Source organism: Saccostrea echinata, unplaced genomic scaffold, assembly GCF_033153115.1.
Source record: "Saccostrea echinata isolate AGI-Se365-2 ecotype Australia unplaced genomic scaffold, CSIRO_AGI_Sech_v1 ptg000030l, whole genome shotgun sequence".
Taxonomy (NCBI): Eukaryota; Metazoa; Mollusca; class Bivalvia; order Ostreida; family Ostreidae; genus Saccostrea; species Saccostrea echinata.
Window position 1 is genome coordinate 7,373,353 of NW_026889779.1, and position 21,662 is coordinate 7,395,014.

The 21,662-nt window shown below is 33.9% G+C and overlaps 3 protein-coding genes across 4 annotated transcripts in view; 1 reads left to right on the forward strand and 2 right to left on the reverse strand.

The window, feature by feature from the left end:
- Positions 1-1,468: 1,468 nt before the first annotated feature.
- On the reverse strand, positions 1,469-3,882 carry LOC133196277 (CDGSH iron-sulfur domain-containing protein 3, mitochondrial-like). Its single transcript, XM_061332198.1, has 3 exons — positions 3,794-3,882; positions 2,171-2,261; positions 1,469-2,087 (listed from the first exon to the last, which is right to left on the reverse strand). The coding sequence occupies exons 1-3, from the start codon at positions 3,848-3,850 to the stop codon at positions 1,855-1,857; spliced, it is 381 nt and encodes a 126-aa protein (XP_061188182.1). The 5' UTR covers positions 3,851-3,882; the 3' UTR covers positions 1,469-1,854.
- A 7-nt stretch (positions 3,883-3,889) lies between these two features.
- Positions 3,890-11,442, forward strand: LOC133196276 (ubiquitin carboxyl-terminal hydrolase isozyme L5-like). The gene is made up of 11 exons (XM_061332196.1): positions 3,890-4,005; positions 5,408-5,471; positions 6,103-6,208; positions 6,583-6,708; positions 6,865-6,926; positions 7,070-7,200; positions 7,470-7,536; positions 8,296-8,383; positions 9,716-9,808; positions 9,919-10,017; positions 10,243-11,442. The coding sequence occupies exons 1-11, from the start codon at positions 3,930-3,932 to the stop codon at positions 10,285-10,287; spliced, it is 957 nt and encodes a 318-aa protein (XP_061188180.1). The 5' UTR covers positions 3,890-3,929; the 3' UTR covers positions 10,288-11,442.
- Positions 11,443-13,688: 2,246 nt separating this feature from the next.
- The window catches only part of LOC133197186 (neurogenic locus notch homolog protein 1-like), a 49,646-nt gene continuing 41,672 nt past the window's right edge, over positions 13,689-21,662 (reverse strand). For both annotated transcript variants that reach the window (XM_061333084.1, XM_061333086.1), the window contains 13 exons: positions 21,492-21,645; positions 20,784-21,335; positions 20,254-20,571; positions 19,714-19,865; positions 19,037-19,602; positions 18,734-18,885; positions 18,353-18,614; positions 18,171-18,267; positions 17,705-18,074; positions 17,360-17,511; positions 17,108-17,255; positions 16,915-17,012; positions 13,689-16,807 (listed from right to left, as the gene is read on the reverse strand). In XM_061333084.1, coding sequence (XP_061189068.1) covers positions 15,641-16,807; positions 16,915-17,012; positions 17,108-17,255; positions 17,360-17,511; positions 17,705-18,074; positions 18,171-18,267; positions 18,353-18,614; positions 18,734-18,885; positions 19,037-19,602; positions 19,714-19,865; positions 20,254-20,571; positions 20,784-21,335; positions 21,492-21,645 — 4,188 coding nt within the window. In that variant the 3' untranslated portion in view covers positions 13,689-15,640. The remainder of the gene's footprint in view (positions 16,808-16,914; positions 17,013-17,107; positions 17,256-17,359; positions 17,512-17,704; positions 18,075-18,170; positions 18,268-18,352; positions 18,615-18,733; positions 18,886-19,036; positions 19,603-19,713; positions 19,866-20,253; positions 20,572-20,783; positions 21,336-21,491; positions 21,646-21,662) is intronic.

The window sequence follows — 21,662 nt, forward strand, 5'->3', positions numbered from 1 at the left end:
TTGAATATGCCAATTTATGTACACGTACAGATATCATACATGTACATATATATTTATTGGTACATGTATTTAAGGAATGTTTTTAAGTTTTGTGTGAGTTATTGGTGTGTAAATCACACAGACTTGTCACGGAGGCATATTTCATTAAGCGTGCTAGCGCTTTATGAAAAATACATGTATGCCTACGTGGAAGTCTGTGTGATTTACACACCAATAATTCACACTAAACTTAAAAACATTCCTTATATTTACATTTTTCGTGTTCAAAGGCACCAAAAATATACTAATTCTTTGAATTATTCGCTGTCCTACATCGTTACATTTTTATTAACGTCTCTGTTGCTCATTGTGACATTACTTTAGCGCGAGTTTCTCCATGCATATTTCTACACGTGAGTATACACGAAAATGGCTTTCAAATCAATTTCACAGTTGGCTTAGTAGAAAAACATAGCAAATGTAAACATTTCTTATTGTTTCTGATTTTGGTATTGGAGAATTAATATTAGGAAGAAACTTTGATACCCAGAGTAAACCTTTCACAAATATTATTTTTATATGAACAAATTGTTGATTTGATAAAAACTGTGTTTGACACTACCCCCCCCCCCCACCCACCCACCCCCCCACCCCACCCCTACACTGTCTTTTCCTCTCTTTTTTTTAACACTATCAAACATCATACATAGATTGTAATATCATTTCATGACTTCACTGGGTTTTTTTTTAAATTATTGAATAATCTGCTTGAAATTTCAAAACTAAATTTTAACACAATGAGAAAAAAGAGCTTAAGTCCAAATTAGGTACATAAAAAGAAAAGTACATCCTTATTTTACTGATTTTGCCAAAAAAGTTTAAGCCCAAGAAAAGTACATTTTTAGTACAGTGAAAAAAGACTACTGTGGGAAAAAAACTTAATTCCAAATAAAGTACAATAAAGGACATCAGCTTTCAGAGGCTATCTGGCCCAGTACAAAAAAAGGATACTTTTTCTGACCTTTATCTAAAATGCACAAATTGATATGGTACAAAAGTAGCATTAAAGTATACGTTTTTGTAATTTATTTGGTATGGGACTAGAAAATATTGAGTTTTCTGTTTATTACATTTCCTTTGATTTTCTCTTTGCCTTTGTCTTTTCATAATGCACTGTCATATAGCTATAGGCTGTGATGTCATAGTTGAGCTGTTGAAAAGTCATAGCAATTGTGAGATTGAAAATAGATTTCAACAATATATTTGAAGAAACTTTGGCAGTTTTAGTCTCTGTCAGGATGGTTTATTTACTCTATCTTATAACATGCCAGGGAGTACTTTTTTACAACATTCTTCTTGAAGAGAAAGAAAGTTGAGTGTTTTGCTGCACTTCTGATATTCTGTCACACTGTGAAAGAATATTAATTTGATATTCTTTCATAGTGTGACTGAATATCTCTTTTATTCCATAAAAAAAATTTACAGTATATCACTGTTGTAAATGTAATGAATTGAATTTCTCTTTTTGGCACAGATTTTGGCACAATGGAATCATTAAAAATAGAGAAAGCAGTGGTATATTTGGATGGAGTCAGTTTCTATTATACATTTTCACATAAATGTAGAATACTTCACAAACTGAGGATTGACAGGAAAATGATCAATGATCAATCTAATTCACATTTACAATGTAGGTCAAGTGGATTCTTTATACATGCTTACAACAGAGATTTGAGAGGTAATATGGCTCTCAATTAAGTGAGATTCAGAATTCCTCCATCTTTCATCCTTCCAATGAATTCCATTACATTGCACAAAACTTAGTAATATCACAGTACTGTGTTTATTGTGTAAACAGTGTTAGTAAGGCCTTAATCAGAAATCTGGCACCCAACCACACCCTGTGCAGAGTTTATTGTTGCTATGGTGATCGTCCAGTTGCCGTGGACACACTTCCTGTTGGTGTAGGACCTGAGATGGTAGATTTGTGTGGGTGGCATCACAGAAGGGTGGGTCCTTGGTGTACTTACAGGCACAGATCTGAAAAAGTCTCTGTTCTTTTGACACTGTCCACTTCAGTGGCTTAATCCCAGTGCCTTTATGGGATCCTAAGTAAAAATAATTGATTCTATCAATACCATCTTCATTAATTACCATCACACCAGAGCTGATAACCATGTAGAATAATTACCATCACACCAGGGCTGATTTTTACTCAGTCCACATGCACACCAAAGTTTGACATCACCTTTCTTGACACCAGAGACTGTGCAAGGACCATACTGAAAAATAGTTATAATAGATCACAAGACACAAAATATGTTTCTTACTTTTAAACTTTTTACATAATTATTTTCTTTAAGGATAAATCATACTATGACAAAAATTGATTTATATTTTTTAAATGATTTTGAAAAAAAAAAAACATGACATAAATAATAAATTCCCATATAAATATAAAGAAATCATACATTAATTTCTGTATTCAAATATGTCACTTGTGCCATTTTCTACATAACTCTCTATCAGATTTCTGCACGTTATGAGATTATTACAAAATCTTAGATTAAAATTTCCGCACTTACTCTGTCAAACATTATATAAGTTACATGTATCTACATGAACATAATTCTGTTTTATATTGCCATGTAAACTTGGACCTCCTAGCCTAAGGGTGAATTGTATCTCCTTGCTAGAGTGGTTACATTTTCAGCAAATGTGAATTAATTTACATCACACAAAAGGGGCACATTAAATTTTATCATTTGTGGTTTTTAAAAAAGATTTTTAAAAGATCATTTTATTCCCCCCATTTTTAAAATACCATGAATGGAAGAGGGGCATTCAAGAAAGGAATTTAATCTCCTTCACCAAAGGATGTAAAATTTGGTTCATATTTATCTGTAGTTCAAGAGAAGTAAGTGCTTATTGATAATTACCAGTAATCAATACCATTTGGAAAACAATCCTTTAAACAATGGAATAAAAACTAACATTTAGTGAGTGTAAATTGTCCTAGTTTTTGATTTACATTTTTTCAGACTGAATACACTGCAATATGAGATAATTCCTCTCAATAATGCATGGTTATCATTTATATTAGATCAAAGTTTCAATCTGACAACATTCTTTATTATAATATAATTATTTCTTGCATCTACAGTCAAACCTTGTTATCGCGAACCCTGAATGGGACCAAGAAGTTAACTTCAGAGATATCCAATATGATTCAAAATATCAAGGTTAAAATACATAAAAGAAAAGTGGTTGTGACTGTTAAATCACTTCAACATATCCATTGTAGGTGAGATATTGAAGTTCTAGATAACAAAGTTCAACTGTATTTCATATGTACATGTAGGCCCTATAGCAAAATAAACACAAACATTTTATGACAACAGCTATACATAATTTTTACATTCTTGGAATGTATTATGTAGAGAAAATATATTTTATGTATGGAGATCGGGGGATGCCTTATTCTGCTAAAACATCATTTATCGACCTTTTTGCAAAAAAGGAAACCCAGATGAATTTATTTGATCTTTACTTTTTTTAAATAATCAGTATTTTTATTATTTTGTTCAATTACCTTCACATAAAAGATAATAAAACACGTTCACTAAGAGGACCATTATCATATCTGGACCAGATTTCTTCCATGGAGGTCAAAAGGACCCCATGTGAAAGATGAACAGGTGCGAACACTGTTCAGACCGCTTACCGTTTGACAATTTAAACATGACGATGAACAACGTTCACCAACATTCTATATATACACACAATACATGGATCAACATATCAGACAAATTACCATTGCAACCGCAGGCAAATGTTTACTATCAGATTCTGGACCTGCCTTATTTGTCATTTCATATTCTTTGAATCATTGCACTGCAAATCCGGATGTTGTCAAGAAACATGTGCTACTTCCGGTTTGAAAATTGAAGATGGCGACAAGCGCAGGAGACTGGTGTTTGATCGAGAGTGACCCTGGTGTATTTACGGAACTTATCAAGGGATTCGGTATGATATAACGAACGTTCCAACTTTTTCGCTCTTATATTATCTCTAATGAATTATTAAATTCTTTGAGTCACTGATGGGATTTAAACAAAAATCTAGATCAGAGAAAATTCGAATGCAACACAAGATGCATGAGTCTTGAGGTCTAAAATACATAAGCATTTGTTATCTACATCAATATGTTTGATACTTAATAAGGCAATAAGTTGTATTATGTGTTTTATTTGTATCGTACATATCAATGTAGATGACAGCCAATATGCTTGTGAATTGAAAAATAGAATTATCAATTTATCAGCAAAAGAAAAGGACCCCCTATTTTAACTTTAAATTTTTTCTCGAAATGGTTAAAACAGGTACATATCACCTTAAAGCTTTTTTGACGTTTTCCATTTATGTTATCGGGAAAAGAAGTAGGCCAGTCCAAAAACTATTTTCACTGAATTATTTACATGTAATAGCTTTGTTAGAATTTAAAATCATGAAAAGCATGAAAATAAGACCTACTAATGATAGGCCAGTTTAAAAAGAGTTATTAAAGTCATCTGTCTTCATGCAGAATCAAATCTGAATGATATGAAAACAAAGTAAGCATATTGTCAGCACTGTGACATAATTATACAACTAAAAAGACATTGGGACAGTGTTCTTTAGTATATCTTTAAAGTTTGCATTGAAAAATTACTCTTAATGGTTTCTGCTCAACTCGTAAACTGACCAACACATAACTAAGTCAACTCAAAACCCAACACGTCAACTCCAAACTAAAAGGCAAAAGTCAACTTGTAAAAAAGACTTGTTACGAGTTGACTCCATCTTGTAATAATGATAATGTTTAACTAAATGAATTATGATGTAATGATATTTCAATATTATTAAATGCACAATGGTAATCTTTTTTTTTTGACAAGAAAACTGTAAGTACACCATTTGTATACTATAGCTAACAATTACAAAAAAACAAAGAACTATTTTTCCAACATTTGATTTATTTTGAATGAAAATCTATGGTACTGTAATACTTAAAGTTAACTTGTAACCATGCAGACACAAGGCAGGTTACAATTCAAATTTTGCCTTTGCTTAGAGTACCACTTGACTTCTCCCGCCATAAACCAAAAATGAACTTGTAACCAGCTGGGTCTTGGTTATGAGTTGACTTGTTGGGTTCAAGCTGACTTGGTTATGAGTTGGTCGGGTTATGAGTTGACTTAATACCTTCACTAATCTAAACTGGAATAATGATGTTCTTGTGAAATTTTGTTAAAAATTGAAGTGCAAAATTTGTAAAAAGTAGAATTGAAACTGATCGAACACAACTTCTATTATTGATTTTTGAAGAAGTCTTATGCAGTTCAGTGTGTATTTATGATATGAAGTGAAGTATTTTCTTCAATTCTAGGTTGTGAAGGAGTACAGGTGGAGGAGCTGTGGAGTTTGGACTCAACAAGTTTTGAGAATCTTAAGTAAGGCAAACATTTACCCACAATATAATTAACATGAAATTCTCTTGGAAACATTTAGAAGATATCAAGGCAAATTTATGACTTCAAAACAGTTATAGAATTACTATCCTAAGACACAGGAGCTGTTGGAATTTCTGCCCCTGACCCAGATCATTATGAAATAATGAATTAAGGTTCATACACCCTCTGCTCACTCATATAAAATGTTGCTTTAACTTTTATTGTTTTCCGAAAGAGATGTTCTTTATAAGTAAAATACAAACAATTATACCATAGCTTGCGGGGCAAAATTAAACAAAAAGGATATTTCAATTCACAAATCTATAAAGGAATAATAGACATTTATGTCATTAAGAGTTATTTCTCGTAGCCAGAGTATCAATGAACCTTAATACCTTACATTTAATGATTAGAAATAGATATAAGATATTGTCATTATAGCTATTTTAATTTGAGCAGTTACCCACATTATATTATACATTTCTTAATTACCTATACTTTGGAGTATATGGCAATGTAAAATGACAACCACATCTTCATCTTGTATGTATACAAACCTCTAAATCAATAAACATGTATATAGATTAAAAGTTATACAGTAGATATATTGGTTTTATAATGTGTTTTGTAGACCAGTTTATGGACTGATATTCTTGTTTAAATGGCAGCCAGAATCTGAACCAGAAGGCAGCATTGTCCAAGACAATCGCATAGAGAAAATTTTCTTTGCAAAACAGGTACCTACATTTTGTAAATTGTCTATGAGATTAGAAAAAAATATATAAAACATAGTTAATTTGAAAACCTATACATTCAACACTGTTTATTTTTAATAAAGTAGTGAGGGTATGTATTTGCTGGACATATGAGAAAAAAAGTGGACCTAATTCACACAATTAAATGCTTTGTTTGTTTGTTGATATGGGGATTAATGATTGCAACATTGCAGAAAAAATTACATAACCTTCAGAAGCTACCGCTCTAAATACAATAAATGGTGATGCAATGTGTTGTATCAAATTTTATTTCTGCAAAGATCTCTCTCTGGATAAGTACATTGGTATTTAAGTACAGAATTCAGCTTCAACTGAATGATTTATTCTTTTTTTAGGTTATAAATAATGCCTGTGCTACACAAGCAATCATTAGTGTACTTCTCAACTGTCCCGAGAACGAGATCAAACTCGGCCCCACGCTGGGCCAATTTAAAGAGTTCGCTCAGGCCTTTGATCCTGCTGTGAGTGTTCACATCTTCTTTTTTTTTTTTACAGTATTTTTAACTAAAAGATTATTTTTGTTTGGATTTACCTTCTCATAAGTAATAAAAATATTGCCTAATTACTATGAACTGATAATGAAAAATACTGTGTTAATTAGTAGTACCTGATTTCAGTTACGAGGGTTGACACTGAGTAACTCAGATACCATACGAGAGGTTCATAACAGTTTTTCAAGGTAAGCATGTAGAATTAACTTTGAACTTTTCTCTGTACAACCGTAGATGAAGCATTTGAATGTAAGTATTAATGCTAATGCATTACATGCTTACATTATCTGATTCAATGAATTAATATTACATGCAGTATAAAACTTTACAGGCAGCAGATGTTTGAGTTTGATGAGAAATTAGCTAAGAAGGATGATGACGTCTTCCATTTTGTCAGTTACATACCAATAGATGGAAGACTTTACGAGTTAGATGGACTTAAAGAGGGACCAGTAGATCTAGGTAATTATCTGGGTATTGGCTAACTAATCAGTTGGATAGGTTTATTACAAGAATTGATTTGATTGTAATGTAATTTAATGTCATTGTTATTCAATTTTATTAATTTGATCCTGAGGGAGTATGCCAAAAATGACAGATTGAAAAGAAGACTTAAAAAAAACATGAGCTTGTAAAATAGTTTGTATTCTAACAGTGTATAACTTCATTTTTTTTATATGAAACTTTGAAATGATCTGAAGGAGTCACCTGTTTATTGTCCTAATCTATAGGTGCCATCCCTGCTGATACAGACTGGCTGGATGTTGTCAGACCAGTTCTAGAGAAGAGGATGCAAAAGTAAGAAAAACCACATAGTGATGTTCAAGGTCTCACCTGTTTCAGGTCATGTTCTGTTTTATCTGTTATTAGTGAACACATTTCTTTGTGTTCATCTTTATGTAGCTGATAAATGTCCACCTACTGTAGATCACAAAATTTTTGTGACATCTTCTTTTAATGAGATACATGTAGTTATTTGCTATTTATAAGCAAGACAAAATGTTCTCTAGTTTAGTCACTACCAGTATTTAACAAGACCCCAGTTAAATAAATATACATGAGAATAAAATTTTTGTGAGCAAAGGATCTTGCATAATTACATGAAAATAAAGTTATAGCAAATAAAAAGTGATTAATATTATTTGTGGTGAAACTTTTTACAGGGCTTTAAAGCTAGTTAAAAATTATTCAGAGTGCCTATAAATTGTTGAGGTTGAGTGATGAGTTATCTGGAAATTGACCAAGACTTTCTTAGTGTCTCTACATTAAAGAATAAATTAAAATTAAGAAAAAAATTAATGATAGTAAAATATTATGCTGACAGTTTTCATACAATGTGTAATAATGGCTCATTTTTCATGCTCATTTATTTTAATCAGAATATTGATAAAGAGCAGATAAAAAAAACCTTTTTTTTTACACTTACAGTATTGGACAAAGTATGCATAAAACTCTTATTTGCCTTTTCATGCTCTTAATTTTTTAAAGTACAGGTGCATTTTACTTGACCTATTTACATTATCAAAAATCCACTTTGTCTTTCTTGCACTTCTTTAGATATAGTACAGATGAAATTCATTTCAACTTAATGGCAATAGTGTCAGACAGAAAAGCCATGTATCAAAAAAGATTACGAGAACTTCAGGTGAGTAGTATTGGTGTGCAAATGCATAGGACTCCTTACTTTTGTATAAATATTTGAAATGATTTTTATAAACCCACAATGAACTTTGTGGGGTTCATTGAAATCACCATGTCTGTCTGTCTGCAGACTTTTTTGTCCAGAGGTGATCTCTGAAACTAGTTTATATTATTTTGTCAAACTTTGTAGAATTTATATTACATATAATTTGAACTTGTGCACCTGTCAGATCTATTTGTCAAAATTTTTATAAAAAAAAGATGACTTTTTAAAGATTTTATTGTACATACATGTACATTTAATTTCTTTGACAGGAGAAAGAGGAGTGAAATTCTTTTTAATTAAGGCATAACTTTGTAACATAGAAACTCCAGAGGTTCATGCTTAATATAAAAATAGTTTGTGTGCAGAAATGTGCCTTGACCCAGTACCTAGGTCATTTTAGACAAAGTCAAAGTGTACAAAAGTATTAAATTATTTTGAAAGCCATAACTTTAAATTTGAAGTGAAAAATCAAAGAAGCTTTTACATAAAGTAACTGTTGCTTGTGACTCAAAGGTAATTTGGACAAGGTTAAGGTCACAGGATTTAGAAATGAAAAAAAATTCTTGCCATAGCCATAACTGATGTGGATAAAAACATTTGAAGATTATACTAGAAAAAAAATGCTTGTAACCTGAGGGTGTTTAACAAATCTGCACCATGGTCATTTGGACAAGGTCAAGGTCACTGGGTTTGATAGCCTTATAATGAAATAACTTCCAAAGGTCATATTGCCTTAAGAGTTGATTATGATCATAGGATATAACACGACCCAAATCAAAGGTCATTGAGACAAGATCAGACAGGTACCTCAGAAATGTAATATTCTACAAAACAAAGCTTTTTTATTGGAGTATCAGCATAAAAGTGATTGTGACCAAGAGATATGTCATGATTCTTTACCACAAAGGTGTGTGCATAAAGCCACAGTCAGGTGACTGAGAAGTTAAATGTTCTTTGAACCATGACATTTTGATGCTTGGACAGTGGATGAATTATTGTACTCACTGGTTAATCTCAACCAGAGATGTTACATTCTTCGTCCATCTATTACATTTCCAGAGAAAGACACTATGGGAATCTGCAGTACAATTTTTTAACAAGGTGTCAAAGGTGTTTTTTAAACCTATTTAAAGTGAGCCCCTTTTCTGGTTGCCCTGCAGTATTAGGACAGTTCTAGCTCATTTTTCCTTTATATTTGTGATTAGATGAGTTTGAAACTTAATTATGAATATTATTGGTAAGTGTGAAATTGTTGTAAAATTTACATGTCTTGTAAAACTTTTTTTTCAGTCCCGAGGGATGGAGACAGAGGCTGATCAGTTAGAAATTAGTCAGTTAATGGTCAAGATTCAAGAAGAAGATCTCAAAATGAAAAGATACAAGGTAACATTAACACAAGAGGGTAACATGTAACTCAGGTTTATTCCAGTAAGATAATTGTACCTAATTGAAAGGTTGTAGTAAAGCTTAACTCTGTGTGCATTTTGAAACAGGTAGAGAATATCAGGAGAAAACACAATTACCTCCCTTTCATAATGGAACTACTCAAGATACTAGCAGAACAGAAGCAGTTACTTCCCCTCGTAGAAAAGGTGAGAAATCTACACAGAGAAGATTTTTATTGGTCAGATTGCATGAGAATGGATACACCATGACTAAAACTGGGATGTTTTTGACTTTTGATGTAATTTCTAACATGTCTCTCTATGAGCAACGCATACATTTACACTTCTAGTTTTTCAAGATTATTAGAAAATAAGTTGATTTTGATTTTTATGTAAAGGCACATATCATTTTTTGTTTAAATTAAATTTCAGGCTAAAGAAAAAGCAGCAAAGAAGAAGACAGAGGAAGTAAAATGAAGAAGATTAAAAATATAAAAGAAACAAATTGAAAGAGGATATTAAAAAAACAAACAAACAAAGATATTTAATTCAAGGACAAAGTTGATTAGAAGGCATGGGTGGTAATGTTCTAGAATTCTAGAATATTACAAATTCAAATTTCTCAAGGCACAATAATCTGACAAAATAAAGAAAGCATTTTGTGAGTGTATGTGAAATTGTGTACTTAAGTCAAATTATTTATATTTCTAATTATCATGTGCCATATAACTTGGTGTCATTAAACAGCATAGCTGAATTATCTCTGAGAATATGGATACAGATAATAGTACTGAATGATGCAAATTAAAGATTTTCTGTTTCATTTTTGGGGGGTGGGGGTATTATGCTAGTGTTAAATTGATGTTAATTTGGCTTCAAATAAAAAATATTCAATTATACCAGCTGATGTGAATTACCAGAAATTCTTTAAATCAAGTATGATACCTCACACAGGCTCACCCATCTTTGCACCAATACTGACAAGAAATGCACATGTATTGAGAACACATCATCTCCCTTTTTATCATTTGCATAAACCTCTTTTGTTACAGATTTATAATAAGAAGGTTATATTTGTATATGACAATATACATGGAACCTCTTGATGTTGAGATTTATGTCCATGTTTCAATAAATCACAATTTATCTGAAATCTGCTTCTAATCTGTGAATTTGGTTATTGTGTTCCCATCTCAGGTTAGTATTCACAAAATTTATTTTCATGTAATTTAGATTACAGAAATTTAATCTTTTATACAATCAATTTTGTATTGTTTTGTTTTTTGTCTTTTTCATTTGCACTTGGATTTATTTTGTTGTTTTTTTTTTTGTTTGGTTTTTTTTTTTTTGAAGATCTGTTTATTGTGTATTCAACATTTGAAAATCTAAAAACATTACACTTGCACTAGAACTGGTAGATTTGTTCGTGTGTATTGACCAGATCTTTAATATAGAGCTACCACTGGTAGTTTGTTTACTGTACGTGACCAGATAATTTACCAAGAACATTGTACTGCCACTGGTAAATATGACCAGACCCTCACAAGATTTAAAGTTTTGGTGAATGTCTTTTACTTGAATAGAATTTGTTATTGTTGTTGTAATATTAATAAATAAAACAAGTAAAATTTGTATTTAGTTCATGTTGTTAATTAAGAATGCGGAGTTAAAAGTGATTGTGATTTTTAGTTCAGTTGAATCACTCGAGTTACCCATTCCTATCTGTTTTTGTCTGCCGTTGACTATGTTGAGTATGTCATAATGTTTTAAACATTTTCAGCTTCCATGTTTCAATCAGATTTGGTGTATAGCATCTTTTGATGAAGGGAAGCAAAAATTACTCATGTCTTCCAGGGCTCTAATTGGCACCATGGCGCCTAAAATTTTTCCATAAGTCACCAAATTTGCAACCATTTTAAATTGACTTGGTGATTGTCGAATTCCGGAAATTTTCACATTTTTAACAATTTTTCTAAAAAAGCGAAAAGAAATTTAAAAGAAGAGGAAATTATTTTTAGCAATGGACATGTTTTTTCTTAGGCACGTCATGGGTCCCCATACTCTATTTACTTTTAAAGTTGGTGCCTTAGAAAAATTGCCTGGCGACTAAAAATTTGCATTGGTGACTAATTTTTTGTTTGAAAAGGCGCCAGCTGGCGCCTAAATTTCAGAGACCACTTAGAGGCCTGTCTTGTACCCCAGAGGCCTTTGAAGAGGAGCCAGCCAAATGTCTTCCAAGTGTCATCAGGTTATTTGTTGAAAGAAATGACTAGGTGCAGTAACTTTAAAACATCAAGTTAACTCTTACAGTTCAGACATGAGACAAGTACATGTACTTTACAATTAACATTAGACTTTAACAATATAAAGTACATATATTTTGATCGTGTACAGTATTGATTAAGAAGAATAAAATGCATCAACACACCAGTGGACATATGTAAACAGAGAGCTAACAGGAAGCAGGGAAATATTTTTAGTAGAAAAAATTGTTAAATAAAATGTGTTACAATTTTTGGACGACTGAACATCTACAAACATAAATGAGATCTCGGTTGAGATTTGACTTGGCTGGATATTTGGACTGTCAACAGCATCAGTCTAAATATCCAGCCAAGTTGAATCTCAGCTGAGAATTGTAACACATTTTATTTAACAATTTTTTCTACTAAAAAAGTTGAAGGGCCCTGTATACACCGAGGAAAAATGTTTTTGGGACTCAAAGAAAATTATAAAGGAGTTATAAATTATCTTATTATGTAATACAGTGCATATTACAATATATTATACTTTCATGTAAATTAGTTGAATCTGATTCATAGAGAAACATTTGTTCAAAAACACTATTACCCGCTGAATGATGAAGCCCCCCCCCCCCCCCCCAGCGTAGCAACAGTCAACATTGCTTGACGACGGGTGCTTTTCCAAAAAATAGTGACTGCGCAGAATTTATGCACGCACGGTTCACTGTTATATGTATTTGTATAAAACATTCAGTATAATATAATAAGTATTGCATGTAGTTGAGTGTAACATTGAAAATTTTCACCCCTCGAAAACATTGTCAATCTCGGCTGCGCCTCAGTTGACAATGGTTTTCTTGGGGTGAAAATTTTCAATGTTACACTCAACTGCATGCAATATTTACATATTATTCTATTTTATATCAAATGGTGAATCAGACTAATTACACAAAAGTATCCTGAAATTAGTGTGCAGTGTAGAGAGGGTCCTTAATAATGAGAATTTTGCAAAAACCTGATGTGGAAAATACCACAATGATTTCCAGAAAAATACTTGTAATCTCAAATTTTCCCCACATTCCCCACTTTTTAATCACATAAAAGCTGTTCTGTTTATGTAATTCTCTATGGAGTTGTGCAGGTTTTTATCTTCACCATTTTGAATTACAAATACATGTACTGTATGTGTACTTAAAAAAAGCGGGCTTCATATTTTAGCAGCTTTGGCGTGAACAACAATGGGCTAATTTATGACTACTGTTAATAAATCATTAATAAATAAAATACACGGCTCGGACATGTGTAGCACTAATTCATGACAACACCAACCATTCAATACCCAGTGATTGCGCTAAATTTTGAATACATCAATAAATGTACATGTACAATATTTACATGTAAACTTACAAAGAATCTTCACATTCTTCTAATGACGTACATGTATAGGGTTAAAAATCTTCCTTTTTAATCAGATTTGCTGACAACAGTATGGACTTTATTATAGGCCAATTTTTGCTACATAAAACTTCTGCTAGAACTTTTTTACCATAATGAAGAACACAAATTACGAGTATATTCTGAGATTGATTTGTAAATTACAACTCTACAAATCAACTAAATCAACAATAAACACAATTCTTAAATTTTACATATTTTATTTGCATCTTGGATGAAAATGAAATTAAGTGACATAATTAATGAACATGCATATTTGTAGAATTTTGTGTCTGGCCTTCTGTTTGTTGCTTCAGATATTATTTAAAGATGAACTAAATAATAAGTATACCAAAACAAAAAAGGAAACATGTAAACATGACCAACTGAAGAAATCTTTTAAAAAAATGACTACACTTTGTCCTAGTTATTATTTAAACCAAGTTTGATCATGATCAGGGCAATGTTTACACATTCCTGGCAATATAGCACTTAAATAAAAACAAATAAATAGATAAAATAAGGAGCATTAAATAAAAGCAATCCTAACCCTTATGAAACTATATAATATGTTCAAATCCATTCTTTGCAGATGTACACAGTTCTGCAGATAATATATAGGATTGAAGTAAAAAAAAAAGCTCAATGCTATATTTTCTACAAACTCTAAAACAAATATTTGCCCTCCTTGCACATTTCTTACAATTTCATATACAACAGTGGAAAAAAAAATGTTAGTTATCTAAATGCAAACAGACTAGATGTAATTTGTATCCTATCCATTAATGATCATAGAATTTATGTTGATCCTTTGTAGACGGAAGTAAATTCTAACTGGATTTCTTAAAAATTAAAAGAAAACAATTTGGTTGTTACATAAGAAAGTATAAGGAAATGTAATTTGTATCTTCTTGGCTGCAAGTTATTTGTTCACAAAGCCCAAAACTTTTCAAGTTTTGTTTGTTCATTAACAAATATGTACATGTACAAAGTGTTGTAAATTTGTTCAGTTCTGCGGGCTGGGATTTAACTTTTACAAACAGAGGTTACTTTGTAATTCATCTACATAGAAGTTACATGTACTACATTTTGATGTGCAATTTTCAGATAAAAGTAATCTATGAAAGGAAATTTTCCAAGACAAAAAGTATAATTTGTTCTTGTTACAACAACTACATGTGTATTAGTTGGATGAGGTTTAAAAGCTGAGATCATTTTTTGGTCAAATGTAATTTTTTAATATGAAAATTTTATACCATCTTGATGTCTTTCTTTTAAAAACATTTCAAATAATTTTTAGGTATGGAAATGAAGAAGCTTAGCTTCCAGAAATGTTGAGTTTCATACAAAGATGATAAAACAGAGAAATACAAAATTTATAAAAATATCCTATGTACATTTTTATAACAAATGGGATGAAGTGATCTACACAATGACAAGTGGAATGAGTACTGGAAGCTGATTGGTCAGGTCAGGGTTGTCGCGGTGACACGATCTAAGCTTTTTAATAAATCAAATTCTTACACAAATTGGGTTAAAACAATGAAATAAGATGGGTCATACAAAAACTGTAATATCAAGCCAAAACTTAAAATTGTACTAAAATGTAAACAGTATAAAATTCTGTAGCAACTGCAAACATGCACAGAACAAATGTCCTGTAAAGTGAACATATAAAATAATGAACTGGCAGTTTCTCAATTTTTTTCCTTCAAAGTGCCAACTTCAGCACTACATTCAAATAAAATATCTAAATTTAAATGAAATGTTATCAACACCACATAAATTCTTCTGGAGCAAACATTGCAGGCTTAAACAATTTCTAACATAAACGGCATCCTGCCTTCTGGTAATAAAAACAAATAATGGAAATAACAATATAATTTTTATACATGCAACTCAAACTTTGGCCCCTTGCACATACAAAACACATTCTGCAAGATAAAATAATTGGTACACAAAAAAAACTACATAAAACTTAAAATACACTGTGCACCAATCTAACCAAACATATTTACACTTTGTCCACCCAAATGTAAATGCGTAATATAATCACAAACCGTCTGCACCAATAAAATTGCATGTAAAGGTATTTGCAAAGTTCACAGTGTCCATTACTGCCCCATTTTACATGAACTGGCACAAATAGTATCCTAGAGAAACACAGGTTTATTGCTGCGAATGGGTTGGTCAGGGCTTGATATGCCCTCCGACCAATCAGAATGAGCGGAGTGGGGTGACGAACTGGACCACTGTCCCGGAGAATCGGGAGATGGAGTCAAATAATGTTCAGGGAGAGCCACCCCTGATCTCACTTGGGGAGAGTCCATACTACTCTGAGATTGAGGGGTGGGGTATTTTTCAATATACATTTTCTGTGGATAGTCAATAGCTTGTGACTGATGCATATAAGAGTCATTTGTGTACATGTTTGGCATGGTGGTGATAGGGAGATGAGTCTCCGAGCTGCTATATGACACATAATGATCATTCTGTCTATTGTGTGGACTCCCATGAGCTACCACCCGCTGCTCCTGGCGAGCTCGCTGGTGCATTGCCTGAATGTGGGTGGGGGAGGTGGGTAGCGAGTTCTTGGTGGGTTTAACTGGAGACATTTTTCCATGTCCAATGGGACTGTTGATGGGGGGTTGAGATGGTGGGGTGATAGAGGTGGAGTAGGTGGGTGGTGGGTTATGGTGGGGCTGGGTCCACTGTGGTTGCATGTGCTCCATGCCTGGACTATTGTTGTATTCATACTGAAGTATGGCCTGATCATCTGTCATACTATGAGACATTGTCACATTGTCTATATGAAACAAGGGTTGCTGAGGCATGCTATGTGCCTGAGCATACATGTCAAATGAAGTAGGAGTCTGATCATATCTCAGTGGGGACTCAATAGAATTCCCTGGGGACACTGTCTCCATTGAGGAGGCTGATCCTTCACCACTTGGAGAACTTCCATGCTTTGGAGATTTTTTCTTTGTTTTTGTTTTCTTAGGATGCATCCCATTGGTTAGTCCATTTGGAGAAATGGGAGTATTTGAATTGTTCTTCCTCCTTTTTTGCTTTGAATTTTTCTGCATCATGTGTATGTGTCCTGGTGATGCTGGCATGCCATTGGACAAAGTCATACCACTAGGACTCATCCTATATTCATCTAATAGTCTCAAAATATCACGATGCTGCCTCTCCTGAGCAATGTCTCTAGGCAACCGATCCATGTGATCAGTAATGTCACGGTTGGCATAGTGATCCAGTAATATTTTGGCTGTTTCAAAACTGCCTTCTCTGGCTGCCAAGAATAATGGAGTTTCATCCTGTTCCATAAAGAAAGAATTATGGTTACTGTGAGATTTTGTCATTTCAAGGAATATAAAAATTAATATAAACATTGAATTAGATACGTTATGTGTTTAGAACTTGCCTTTGTGTCCTGTGCATCCCTGTTAGCTCCATTCTGTAACAGAGTTTGTGCTGCCCTAGAATTATTCACTGCTGCTGCCCAATGGAGGGCTGTTTTCCCTGTAAATGAAATTGAGAGTAAGTACTCTTGTTTAATCTTCACAGAGGTCGTATCATCAAAATTGACAGACACAACCTGAGGTTGATACTCTTACCATATTCATCAGTCATGTTGATATCAGCATCTGACTTGATCAATTCCTCTACCATTCCTTCTACAGCCATTCTGACAGCTAAGATAATTGGCGTTGTTCCATCCTGTGTTTTGGCATTCAAATTAGTGGACCGATTTCTCAGAAGGATCTGAAAGAAATTCAAAGTCAAGTAAAATTTTCTGAAAAAATTGAGTGCCCAAAGCTTCTACAAATTTTTCCTTTCAAACTGGTCAGAAATTAAACATGTCTCACTTGAAAGACACCAAGAGCATCAGCTGCAATAGCGGCATGTAGTGGGGTGCGTCCAGAGTTGTCCTCAGCATTACAGTCCGCCCCAGCATCTAGTAACACCTTGGCTGCATCAGCTCTGGCATACCTAGCTGCCAGGTGAAGGGAAGTTTCCCCTACAAAAAAAAAAGGAAATCATACTTCACTTCTGATCATTGTAAAATGTAAAATAGAATTAATGAAAATATAAAACCTACATTTTACTTAAAAATAAGAGCAAAATAAATTTGCAAAAAAAAGATAACCACTTCATGAATTTTGTTTTAATTCAATTCAAATTAAAATAAAAATTAAAATAAACAATCTTACCTGTCCTGTCTGTCTGCGCATTGATCTCAGCCCCTTGTACCAGAAGAGCTTGTATAACCTCTACTGATTTATCATCAGAATCTCCACTGTTGCTGCTTTCACCTGAACCAGAGCCACTGGACTCATTGTCACATCCTGTATCCAGACCATTTCCACGAAATGAGGCCAACATAAGGGGAGTAAACCCATCAGGACCTCTCACATCCACATCATTTACATGAGTGTGATCGCTGTCATAAGGAGGCGTCAAGGCCATTTGGTCGTTGGGAATATTTGCAGCATTAAGATGCCGTGATGTCCACTGTCTGTTGTCCATGTCCGACACAGGAGGGGAGAGAACCTGCTCCAGCTGTTTACTCTGTGTCTCCATCTTAAAAATAAAATCAGATACTTAGATGTGGTTTCAAATCGATCTTGACCAAAATACTCAGTAGATACCCTTTTGCTATATTACATAGGTCTGTACCTTGGCTTGCTTTGCCTTTGGCTGACAGGAATCATCATCAGACCATGGTGGAGAGGCCTGGGTATTCATGTCATCACATCCTGACCCCTTTACATTCCTATAAAATACAACAATTATAAATGCAAGAACTACTCAATGTTGTTCATTATCAATTATAATAGTTAAAAACAAATCGCACATACTTCATTTCTTCTCCATCTGGTACCCTTCGTTTGGAGGTGCGCGGTGGCCCAGTGGACTTTGGCCCAGAGTTGCTCATAAAAAATCCCTCTGGGAACCATGTATTTCCGTGAGCTGTTTTTCTGCGAGAAAGCACAAAGATCACCACAACCACCATGATAAGAACAGCAGCTACAGAGACTGCCACATAAATGTACATCATGTTGGTAGGCTGTGTTGGTCCAATTATATCATCTTCACAGTCTGCCCCACTGCATTTCTTCACTGTAAAAAATATATTAATATTATTATGATCAGATTCATGATGTCTTCTCATAATACTATATACTGATGGGATTTAATTTCACTATATACTCATGGTATTGTATGTTTCAAGGACTTACTTTCAATTCTCTCCACTTTCACTCCCGTGTCGTATCCATTTTTCACAGCCACAGCAAACACTTGGGTGGCAGTATCCAGATTTGTGACACAACCCTGCTCAATATTAACAGTGACGCAGCTACTGGCATCCAGCGTCAAGTAGATTTTGGTCCTGTTAATATAAGTCGATTGAAATAATATCTTCAAATATTTTTTTTCTGAACCATTTTTCCCCCTCAAAATTCCAAAGAAAAAGCATTTTATAATAGTGCAACTATATAATCAAGATCAATGACACAAAAATCTCCACAATGTAACCTTACCCATTGGTTTCAGTGGAGGGAACAAATCTCCTTAATCTATGTACCAGTCCCTCAAATGCAGCATCTGCAAATCTTTTGGTTCGTTCCTGAACTGTTGGCTCCCAAGGGTACACCATAAAACTATTGTTAGCATCCCTTTTAATTTCTACCAGGACATTTAGCAATAATCCAAGCTGTCTCAGAAACAAAGCTCTCTTTCTAAGAAACTCAGCTGGTGAGACTCTGACATAGACAACCATGGTACCAGGGACGGGAGATCGGACCGTAGCTTTCTCCTTACAATCAGACCCATCCCAGTTACATTCCTTGACATTACAGGTTTCATCGCAGAGTCCATTGTTGTATAACTGGTCACAGTAGTAACTGCCAAACGGATTGCAGTCTCGATGTTCACGACAGTCGCCTCCATCAAATAAACAGTTCTGGTTGTTACATTGCTGGTCACATTCACTGTTATTATATTTATTGGCACAGTAGTTGGGGTTGAAGCAGTTCTGATAAATATGTGCCACACCCAGGGCACAATCCCCACCATCATACTGACACTGAGGGCTATTGCATTCCTCCTACAGAATAAATTATACATCAGACCAATTTATTACAACAAACTATTGCATATTTACTGCATAACAAGAAAAAAAGTGATGCAAAATAATGAATAAAATCAAGCACTTTACCTCGCAGATTCCGTTCTCAGCCTTGGATGGACATCCATTAAGCTCACAGACATCAATAACTCTTGGGGTGGTACCAGGCTCCACAGAACTCGAGTCAAATCTCTCACAATGTACACCTACATAATTCCTGGGACACTGGCATTCATATTTTCCTGTATTGAAAAAAACTTTTTAATTTTAGAATCTTTGAACATCATAATTTTAACATACAGTAAAACTTGTCTAATCCGGCCACCATTGGTTCCAAGGAAATTGTCCGGATTAGACAACATTCAGGATTAGACAACATTTTAAACAACTGAAATTACTGAAAGGGGCTTCATGTTTACATCATATTAGGCAAGATTTCAGAATACAACATCCAGATTAGACAAGTTTCACTGTACATATATTTCGTTTTCTTCTCTCTTTTTAATTAATCAATTTTATTATCTACTTGCTTCTGCATAATAAGCATATAAATTAGTATGATATTTATCAAAACTGGATTTAAAACAAAATATTTTATATTAAATGAATTTACTACAAAAACACACTCACCCATTCTATCAAGACAGACTCCTCCATTCCTACAAGGGTTATATGTCTTGTTGCATTCATTGAGTATATCCTGGTTACAGGTTTTCCCACCGACACCAGGTGGACAGATACACTGAAACTGATCCGTTCCCATTGGTTGACAGACCCCATCATTCAAACAGGGACCACTGCTACAGGCAGTTATTTCCGTCTCACACAGCTCTCCACTGTATGGTTCAGGACAGGTACAGATCGCTTTGGTCTCCCCACTAGTACATTGGCCCCCATTTTTACATGGCTGGTTTTCGCAAAAATTGATTTTCTCACTGCAGTTTCGGCCTATCAGAACCATAAAATTACAATTTACTACTCTGTTCAATTCAACACATATTTATTAGGGAAATTTTTGCATTTCAATACAAAATTTAATTCTGTCAAATATTGCAAAAGACGTCAAACACATAATGTAACAACACTAATACTAATTTCAAGAGCCAGTCTCAAAAACAAGTATCAATAGATTATGCTCTGTATAGCGTTTTTTCACTCACCTCTGTATCCAGCATTACATTCACACTGGTAGTCATTGACCTTCTGAATACAGCTGTGAGTGCCTACAGCATCACAGGGATTAGACAGACACTCGTTAATATCTCCCTCACACCGAGCACCAACATAGCCTGGTCTACAGTCACATGCGTATCCATTGATCTTCTCTATACAGTAGCCCCCATGGAAACAAGCTCCCTCAAAACAGTCTTTTTCATCCAACTCACAAAGCAGGCCTTTAGTTCCAGGTAAACAGGAACATGTGAAGTTATTGTCCAGGTCATGGCACTTCCCGCCATTTGTACATGGATTATGTGCACAGTCATCAATATTCTGTTCACAGTTCTGTCCCTGAAATCCTGCTTTACACAAACAACTGTAATATCCTACTTTGTCAACACAAGTTGCTCCATTCATGCATGGTGCTGAATGACATTCATCAATTTCCGTCTCGCAGTAGCTTCCTTGATAACCATTACGACACGAACAGTTGTGGGTGTTGCCAACATTATGACATGTGCCACCATTCTTACAGAGTTCTGATACTTGAACACCTAAAATACATGTACAATGTCAAAAAAATCTCTCTTAAAAACAGTTTGAATGTAAAAAAAAAGAAAAAGTCTCCTAAAACATTGCAATTAATGTAACATATTTAACTTCAGCTTTCTTTAAAGATCATCTTGAAACTTCAGAAGCATCTTACATACCCTTTGTCTGGGCAGCCACTTCACAGGTTATGGTCTGAACATCACAGATCTGTCCCGTCCAGCCTGCTGGACAGCTACATCTATAGGTATTGGCTGACTGGGAGCAGGTGCCCCCATTCATACAAGGGCCTTCACTGCACCAATCAAGGAATCCCTATGGAAAAAGAAATA

Excerpts from the sequence above, each read along its gene's own strand:
- LOC133196277 (XM_061332198.1), bottom strand. The coding sequence starts at position 3,850 with ATGACAAATAAGGCAGGTCCAGAATCTGATAGTAAACATTTGCCTGCG. Across the intron at positions 2,262-3,793 it reads ATTTGCCTGCGGTTGCAATG|TATGGTCCTTGCACAGTCTC; the intron begins GTAATTTGTCTG and ends ACTATTTTTCAG. Across the intron at positions 2,088-2,170 it reads AAATCAGCCCTGGTGTGATG|GATCCCATAAAGGCACTGGG; the intron begins GTAATTATTCTA and ends ATTTTTACTTAG.
- LOC133196276 (XM_061332196.1), top strand. The coding sequence starts at position 3,930 with ATGGCGACAAGCGCAGGAGACTGGTGTTTGATCGAGAGTGACCCTGGT. Across the intron at positions 4,006-5,407 it reads GGAACTTATCAAGGGATTCG|GTTGTGAAGGAGTACAGGTG; the intron begins GTATGATATAAC and ends CTTCAATTCTAG. Across the intron at positions 6,709-6,864 it reads CTCAGGCCTTTGATCCTGCT|TTACGAGGGTTGACACTGAG; the intron begins GTGAGTGTTCAC and ends ACCTGATTTCAG.